Source organism: Esox lucius, chromosome 5 (assembly GCF_011004845.1).
Source record: "Esox lucius isolate fEsoLuc1 chromosome 5, fEsoLuc1.pri, whole genome shotgun sequence".
Lineage (NCBI taxonomy): Eukaryota > Metazoa > Chordata > Actinopteri > Esociformes > Esocidae > Esox > Esox lucius.
Window position 1 is genome coordinate 4,468,531 of NC_047573.1, and position 9,720 is coordinate 4,478,250.

General features: G+C 39.2%; 1 protein-coding gene across 3 annotated transcripts in view; it reads right to left on the reverse strand.

Moving 5' to 3' along the window:
- The window catches only part of meis1b (Meis homeobox 1 b), an 87,535-nt gene extending 82,270 nt beyond the window's left edge, over positions 1-5,265 (reverse strand). Inside the window, exons 1-5 of one of the 3 annotated variants that reach the window (XM_010867892.5) lie at positions 4,578-5,265; positions 2,748-2,965; positions 1,659-1,800; positions 1,297-1,347; positions 695-745 (exon numbers count right to left, since the gene is read on the reverse strand). In XM_010867892.5, coding sequence (XP_010866194.1) covers positions 695-745; positions 1,297-1,347; positions 1,659-1,800; positions 2,748-2,965; positions 4,578-4,589 — 474 coding nt within the window. In that variant the 5' untranslated portion in view covers positions 4,590-5,265. Of the gene's footprint in view, positions 1-694; positions 746-1,296; positions 1,348-1,658; positions 1,801-2,747; positions 2,966-3,925; positions 4,166-4,577 lie in introns of those variants that run through there. The other 2 variants (XM_010867902.5, XM_010867917.5) reach the window with 2 other exon arrangements.
- Between the last annotated feature and the right edge of the window lie 4,455 nt (positions 5,266-9,720).

The following is a 9,720-nucleotide window of genomic DNA, read 5'->3' on the forward strand; positions in this document are numbered from 1 at the left end:
TTCCCAGAGGAGAAAAATACATATGTTGGTGAAAATATACAGGTACGGAGGAAACACATAGGGAACATCTGTATTAATTTGATCAGTGCCTCGAGGTGGGCACATCTGGGAAGGAGATTGACATTGAAGGCAAACTGTTTAATTTCCTCCGTTAAATATCACTACCGGTGTATCTTGCCTGGTCAAACTGAGGGAAGAAGCCATGGCAATAGCCCTACTGCTACAACCTGCACAGACCACTCTATTATATAATGTGTTGAATGTTCCTTAAATCACCCAAACTACTGAAAGTTTATTAACAATAAGTTTACATATCAATTTCGTGGATAATATAGTTCCTAACTCTATAACTCTAAAACTAAACCGCATTCTTTTTGCTCGGACACCCGCGGGAAGGCCGTTAGGCTTCTCAAATGCGAGCGCTTACAAAATTACTCAAAAGTTTTATATTCCATTGAACTTGCATCTAATTTTAAACACAAATAAACTCTTACATATCACAGGGACATTTGGACGTAGATACCCGTCGCAGTTTTAGCAGGTTGCGTCGTGATTGGCTACACCAACGCGGAAGAGAAATAGGGCCTCTGATTGATTTTGACACTAATTATTACCGACTAGAAGAAAAACATTTATGCAAATGTCGCCCATATGTCTGAAGTGAGACTCCGGCCAGGCTGCAACGGGATATTACCTTCTCCAATTCCAGAAGATGAAAACGTAAAACTTGAATGGCTTGAATCATCTGAAAAATCAAAATAAGGAGAGAAACAATTAGTTTGTAAAATGTCCTAATATTTAATAGGCAACATGATTATTGGCACGGTATGATACACTACAATAACGAAAACTATTCAAGCTAAATTGGATTTGAATTTTGCATCGGATTTCGAGTTTTTATAACAATATAGGCTACGCCGGTAATATTACGCAGTTAGTTAATCAATCATCAATTATAGAATAAGTCCAGGCATAATCAGTGTATAGCTTACAACAGCCTACTAGGTGACAACGATGTGCGGAAGAACTTTTCACTCGGAGAAAGTAGTTCCTACGGATTTGACAGCTTTCTAACAGCGCCTCCAGAAAGGTTATCTGTGACAACCAAGGGGCTATCATCCAATCAAACAATCCGGGTTTAGGAACACAGGAACCTAGAATGTTTGGACATACTTTTTGAACAACTAACGGCGTCGTAACATGCAGGCAAGTCCTGACAGTTGGCTATGACCACTGTTGCTCCCAGTCCTTAGCCCACTTCTTGCAGGCCTATAATCAAATGAATGTTTTTCTTACCAGGTTATCCAGTTCTGGATTTGATGAAAATAACGGCTTTTCTGCCCGAATCTAAAACCACAAAACCACGTACACTTTTAACACTGGGACAATATCCGAGAGAAAAAAATCAAATTAATACTTAGATTATATTCCCAGTATGTAATAACATGCAAACAAATAGACTACTATAATTCTAAACAATGTCTGCTTCAAAACTTTTCCCACGTAAAATTTACCTCATAATAACATATTTACAATAACTTTTAACAAACATTTTACAATAACATTTCACATGACAATTGAACAGGAACTCACACACACACACATCTCGAGCCATAAGCGTAACGTACGCGTAATATATATATATATTTTTTACTGACCTGTTTTGCAAACACGGCTATATCTTCATTGAAAGATTCCGATGAGCAAACGTCTCCTCCCGCGACCCCCGGCTCTCTCGGCGTGCATGTTGCTAATTCACATTTCTCAAAAATCAGTGCGAGCAGGGGGAAGAGGGGGTGTCTGCACCGAATCAAACACAATAGCAAATGTCACCGCCGAGAACAAGACCCGGGTCAACACTAGTTCCACAGATTTTGTAAAAGGCTACAGGGTATTCTCATCCACTACGCATAGCTCTGGGGACTGTAGTGCATGCTGATTTAGGCATGGAGTGTATATAGTGAAACCAAAAAATAATAATCCAAAATAAGTTTGTTTTGACTAACTATTGTATGAAATGATTTCATTAAAATTGTCTTGTTTGTGCACCACATGTTCTCGCCTACACCTCGATTGTTGCCTTTGTCTTTGAAAACATCAAAAGCTTAATTTATGCTAGTTCCATGTTTTTTTTTTTTTTCATTTTTAAGTCACGGTTGTGACTGTTCTGAATATGTTAGGCCTGTGTGTGTATGGAAATAGGATCATCTCAAGAAGGCATAGCCATTAAACAGAATAGTAAAACATTTTAGTGACATGTTCAGTTACCGCACAGACGTCATGCTTTGAAATGTAAATGAACAAATCAGGGTGTTCTTCAATTTGAGTGTGTTTTCTTACGTAACTCTGCAGTTGGCCATATTACATGAAAGTAGCACATAATTTAGACAAATTTCTACAAGCTAAAAAAAAATAAGATATGTTACAGATAAAATATTTATTAGAATTTAAACATCTCCAAAATAAAAGGTGCAGCAAAACGTTGATATGGGTTAGGGTCACGGATATCTACTATTTTGTTAAAGGAAATCTCAAAGTTATTGAAATCAACACAACTTTCGACAGGAAATGATTCACACAAAAAGGTTCCAAACCAACAAAACAACAACTCCCACGGAACATGCCTTATATCTACTTTACCCCAAACAGCCTAACAACGCTATTAACTCCAACAAGACAATAAAATAAACATATAAAATCCAATTCAAAGTTGCTAATGTATAAAAAAAAAAACTACAGTCACTTACCCGTATATCTGGTCTTTATCTCTCTTGAGGGCGTCGTTTACGGACGATCCCATGCTAGGAGGCATGCTGTTGTGTGCTGTGTGCGGGTACTGGTGAGAGTGAAGCTGGGGACCGTGGTTCAGATGGACCGGCTGCATGGAGCGGGCACCATGCGGATCCCCGTACATAGTTGTGGGGATACCGACCCCATCCATCCCGTAGTGGGGCAAGTCTTCGTACTGTACACACAACAACAGAGGTTCGCTAGTAAATGTCTAGTTGTAGTACTTTGATGGATTTACGACCGTTGATGACAGTAAAATAATGGTTAAATAGTAGGCTACCTATGAGAAAATAAAGAAAAGTAGTGTAAAAGTTAGAATGACAGACGCAGCCTAGAGATGTTGACCTACATGTCCTTGTGTACATAATAGAATATGATCTCCCATAAACCTCAGACGCAGGTCTCCGTACATGTCGAGTAGTTACTGCATAAGAAATTGCAACAAAATATGCCTACTCGAGTTAAGACAATATTCTGCCTCGTGTAAATTCCAAAGCAAGGATACTAAATAACAAATCCAAATACATCAGGGGCCTGAAACGGATGAAAAGCATGCATGATTTGGCCTGTGTGTATTTTGAAAACATCGGCTTTCACCGCGTGAACTGTGTTTAATTGCAGTGTTTGCTAATTTTAGAGGATCGTTATAATTGTGTGACTTTGGTTACTATGTTATTACACACCAAATACACAACAATAAATATATTTACTGAAAACAGTTAAATGTGTGTTTCTGTCTCTGGTAATAATGATAATTGGAGATGGCTATACCTGTAAATACTATGAACATTTGAATAAAGTAATATGTACTTATACGTTATTTACATACCTGGCCCACCACAATCACCACTACCAAACCTGTGCCTGGATATACATTTAACACAAGTAATTTATAACGTGTTGACTAAAAGAAAAAAGTGAGGCCTGTATATTTAACGAATTAACGAGTGATTTTAATAATTTATTGTGGCCTCTGAATTTGACAGAGCATTATAGAAAGTGAGTGAGCAGACCATAATAACTTAACATGTATACACTAAATTTCGCAGAGGTGCAAAAGGGACCAGCGTGGTACTGCTCTCCAACAAGCAAAAGGTCTTTGGATAAGTGTGATCTCTATTTCACTATTGTTTACTTTTCATTAAAGAAGTCTGTCATCTAGTCGACTGGCCGGAGGTGTAGACTTCGTATGAAAGCAAATGTCCTCACACCGTTGCAAAAAAAAATTTTTTTTACAGCATATGCATACACTCCTTAATCAGACTGTCTGTGTTTTTCCCAAATTACTCAATTAAAGAGTTAACACTTTGTATTAAATATTGGCGAGGACGCATTTCACGAAATACATTTTCAAAGATACTTCAGGGAGCTACAAATTTCCACCAAACCCAATTAAATTGATTTGGAAAATAATAGTAATAATACAGACTAAATTCATTTGATCGACTTTGGAAGCGTAACTTCTGTGTATTTTTTGTCCCATCGCTCCTCGTTTCTCTTCCAGTAACTGGCCTGTCACGACTAATCTGACAAAACAAGACAGGACCACACTTCTAATGTTCATTGTCCGGGCGTTCGCGAAGTAGAAAATGTGTGAGTCCATACGTAACACTATGCGAAAAGATGCAAAACTGCAAAACACGGAATTTGGTCCACCCGTGCGGTGAAGAAAAATAGAAAGTTTCACAGTGAGCGTCTGTCATCCGCCACGTTACCGTGTTCATGGCTTTGCATTTTCTACACAGTGGAGTTACAGTGAAACTTTTCGGGATAGCCTTGCTACATACCCGCTGCGCCATATCACTACTCCCTCTTGACTCCGTTCGCTTCGGATATATCCCCTAAGAGGCCAGGGTGAAGAAGAAAGGAAAACTCAAAATCCAAATGCGAGATCTTTCAAGAATCCGTAATTCTTGCAAGGTAAAGGGAACGCTGAAGCAAAGCCAGTCCTCTTCAGCTCAAGTTCAGTCCAAAGCAACGGCGAATAGGTCCTTGGCTATCGCCAGGACAGCCACAGAGGGAGAAAAAAGCCAGTCTAATTTTCCAAAAAAACAATGTTAAAATACCCCTCAGAACAAAACTAGCAATATATCATGGCTTTTTGCCACTCCGGCTGTCAATCAAACGCCGATGCTTATCAAAGTAGCCCCAGAATGAATGATGATCCGCGGCACGCTTCCACGGGTTAGCACACCTAATGTTAATAGTCAAATGCACACAAAAATTCAGCTCTCTCGTTTTTCTTTTGATCACTCACGGCTCATGAGTTGATTTTTTTTAATGCAAAAGCCCTCTAAAGGAGATCAGGAGGAGGTGGGGTGATCATTCAGGCTTAGTCTTTCTTAAAGGAGCAGCCCTCGATCGATGCTGCGCTGTGCTTATCCGCCTGCTCCTCGTTGGTTTGTGTACAATGAGTATGAATAGTTGAGAAACGCGGCTGAGGAGTGGATGTGGACCAGACTGCCGAAACCCGGAAGTAGTGGTGGCCATAACAGGTCGCGTCTTGCACAATGCGAATGGGCTACATCAAGTCGCGCAGAGAGGAGGGGGTGACGTGGGAGGACCTTCGAGAGCTCAAGCTGAGCAGTCGGTGGGTATACCGAACCTGGATCTGTTCTCTGTGTTACGTCTAGGCTACAGCAAGAATACTGGTCAAATCCATGCTTTCATTGCTTTGGTCTCCGCATGTAATATATCGCATTTGATCTTGGTAATATCGATTATATGGGCTATTTACTGTGTGGTTGACTTAAGCATATTTTTTATTTTCTTTGTGGGGTGGGGGGGGGGGGGGGGTCCAACTAATCCCAAGATTTACATTTCAGGATTTTAAGGCAGTTCCAAATTTTAAAGGTTGTTTACGCATATAACAGGGAATACAATAGCATATACATGTATTTATTCCCAGTAGCCTATTCATTGTTATTACATTTCCTTTTATAATTGGCTCTGAGGTTTACGGCCAAGTTTGAAGATGGTTTGATGGTAGCCTTTATCTGTTTACTCCATATTTGACAACCTTCTACATTTTAAACAGTTGACACATTGAAAGCTTCCTCTACAGACTTAATTGCAAATTATGTTAACCTGAGTTTTACCTTTAAAACCTTTAAAACTATTATATATATATATATATATATATATATATATCCTACGTGTGTAATACATACCGTCTATCTATGTATGAATTATAACTACTTGCTATAACTTGCTATAACACAAAAAATCGTTCTCAAAATAAAGCCCTCACACTGATATCACAGCCCTCACACTGTCTTATATCGTCTTAACGTAGTGTTTAGTACAAATATTCTAATCACTTTATTTGACAGACTTTTTATATTTTATTTGGTTGGGTCGTGAACGATACTGTAGCCTATTGATAAAAAAGTAAAAACAAATATTTTACTAACAATGTGTTTATGAACTGGGATGCTTTTTGCCGATTTGAAAAGTAAACCTGAAAGCCACTAGATCAGTCTCTGTCATCTCACGTTAGCCTCGTGTCGCTGTCAGGGCTATACACTTCTCCAGCTGCCCTCCTTCACCCGTACCCCCTCGTCAGCGCGGAATGGGCCGTTCCGAGTCACTGCAAGCTGGCGGAGCTGACAGCGGCGTCCAATGGCAGTGCTGCACAGTGATGTGAGACCCCTATTGGCTCTGGAGAAGATCAATTCCTCTGTGATTGATCGATTTCAGACCACATTGGCTGGGAGGTGCCAAACATAACATCGTTTGCAAATGGGATACACGTCTATTGCATTGAAGTCAATATATAATTTTGCCAAAATGTTTGAATATTTTACCAACCATAAATTTTTTCAATCGATGTATCTTTTTTAAGCTTCTCCCTGTCTCTCTTTCTGGGAATAAAACACACATATAAGCAGCCCCCCCCCCCCCCCCCCCCCCCCCCACACACACACTTGTTATTTTCAATGTATTTTCTTGTTCCGTAAATCTACGTCGTTATCCGTTTTATGCAGCACAATTCATATCTCACTATCTGGCCGTCTATAATAAATAATTAACCTTCCCTCATCAGGTTTATCTGAGCCCAGAATAAGAACTTCCAATTTGGTAAAATGTCTCTTCCACTGGATTATGGTGTTATTCCTCAATAAGTGACATTTAAATCCTCAAAGGGACTCGTTGGTTGCACATCATGCCAACGCTGAACGTGAAAGGGCAGACCAAAGTAAAATGAATTGACAAGTCAATGTATGGAAAAGGCACCGGCATAATGCCAGTTGATTTATTTTTAATGTCAGGATATAGTTAAAACTCATTTAAACTCGTTGACAATTTAATTCCTTTTTTAATTTACATATATTTTCTGTCTGTACTTGAAGAGCTCGAGCAACCGTGGCCTACATTTCCGATAGGAATCCTATTCTGATTTGAGTAGAGAAAGCGGGCTCAGTGTTGGGCTATATGTCCAGTCCATGTCAAGTAGTCCGTTTAATTATGGGCTTACACGTCTGACACACGAAAGCCAGGGGAGAGTGGATGGTCTCAAAGGCTGCGTCTCCTGATTGAGCTAAGCCGCACTGTTGCGCAGTCCATAACCCCAAACACCCTGATGACAAGGAGGTTAAAGTTAGCCAGAGTTTCGTCTGTCATCGATCATAATGCCACGGTGCCCATCCACACCGTCATGTCAGATAACGCAACGTTCACACATTCAGCCGCGATCCCCGTGATGCCAGCAGAAACGGTCCCGAGTGGCGTGGTCTTAACGTCCGAATGTACAGGCATGACATTACTATTAAAGCCTCGAGCACCAACCAACTGACAAGTGGGGCATGTGTACATGGCTCGGGGCAGACGGTGTGACCGGTTCGACTGGGCTGGAACGGCTATAACGAGGCGGTGGGGACACGGCCCTGTCGCGTGGAATTCACGCGGAATTTTGGCTTGTGCGCAAGGATGAGGGACCACTTATTAACGAGAAGTTATCCGCACATAATGAAAAGGGCTACAACTGGGTCTTGTGTTTTTACCCTAAATAGCCTCTCTTTGTGGGTAAGTAACGCTATTAATCCTGCCTTGTGCTTATATTTAGCTTTAAAAAATATATTAGGTTAAACACGTTGTATAATTAATGTTAGGAAATATTTGATTTAAGATACATTTCGTTTTATATGGCACCACTTAATGGCACATGGTATTACCCCTTCTATTTTCAAAAATGTAGGTATGTCTATTTATATCAAACTAAATTGGTAGTCTTCCTAAATAACTCCAGCCGGGTATAAATTGACACTGAACCCGAATTGCATCAACGTCTATAACCGCTGTCAAGTAAACGGAGTGGCATTATGAAGTAATTACGTTGCTACAATTACCGTCTATAAAAGGACGTTACGGACCACAACCGGGGAAACTTGAGGACCAATACCTCCACTAAAGCTCTTTAGGTTGCTCTTTGGCTGAGGCCAACGCGGTCTTGAGAGAACACATACTATACTAACATTTTTAATCCGCTTTCAGAGGACGATAATGTCACTAGTTATGTAATGAAATCAGAAGGTATTACTCTTCTGACAGTCAAATTTGAGTTGACAGGTAGGTTCGACTGACATAACAATTATAGGTATTGGTTTGAGAGAGGCTGAATGCACCCGATGGTCATTGTGTCCTCTTATTGTCTAATTTAGGGAAAGGGAGAAAAGTTATTCTCAACTCTATAGTAAATTCCTAATTAAGCAAAAGCATTATGAAGAAATGTTAGATACATTCCAGTGATTTCAGTTACAATAAGATAGATAGCGTTGTGTAATTATTATTATTTAAAAACTAAGCAAAACCTTTAACAGGGTCTAATAAAAACACACATAATGATAATTTAATTAATGTACAACATAGAATGTAGAATGTCAAACCATAAGCACAGCCATCTTTAATGATCCCTCCCAAATCAGAAATATAAAATATAGTCTTACAAATAAACCCCTGAGTTTGTCCTTCGGAATAATTATTCTCAACTTCTCTCCCTTTGCGAGTTAAAAGCGCCTAGCGCGGCATGGTTTACAAGTCAAACGGAGGTCAATCTTTAACAGCCCCGCAGCAATGCGCCCAAACGTGTTGGGATCCGTGTAGCCGCACCATATGCCACCCGTTCTATCAGCATGTATTCCGAACGTTTGTATGGAGAATATGTATCCCATGTAGTAAATGCATATAGACATTTTATAGCACATTGAAATTGTAACATTTGCTGTACTTGCATCTTTAGGGGTTTTACATGTAGGCTGTTGCAGTGAAATAGTGATTTTAATTAGTCAACAAAACAACATTAATTGGCCTAGTAGTTTGTACTACGGTTTAAGTTGTAATTTAATTTAAAATGTTACAAGTAACATTTACATTTGAGTGTATCGTTGTACAAACAGAATGCTTATAATTAACATTCAGTAAGTAATATATTATTGTTTCCGATTATGTTTGCAACAATATTTTCATTTTTAGAGACTTTTTAGGTACATTGGTCAATTCAATGCTACAATAAAAACGTTTTTATTTTAAACTGTAATTGAGGTATAGCGTCAATGCAAGTTTACATTGCTTTAATAAAAGTCGACATTTTAAAATATTGATAATTGTTTTCTCCTCAACTGTCATGGACTGATCACAGACAGCAAAATACGACACAGGCAAACTCCGCATCGTGAAAATGGAACATCCCCGTAACTTGAAAAAATATTAATAAAAAGTCACATTAACATTTAATCTTTCATCAATGAATAGCACATTTCCAAACGATGTCCTTTCCAGTGGTATACTATTAGTGTGAAGCATCGGAAAGAATCGCTGACATTTCAATTCAGGTTACTTAACTGTAAATTTGTCCAAGCTAAACGTTTATTTGAATTTCTATCTCTTGGCTACACAGCATTAATGCTTAATCATTTGCGCCTTCTACCGGCG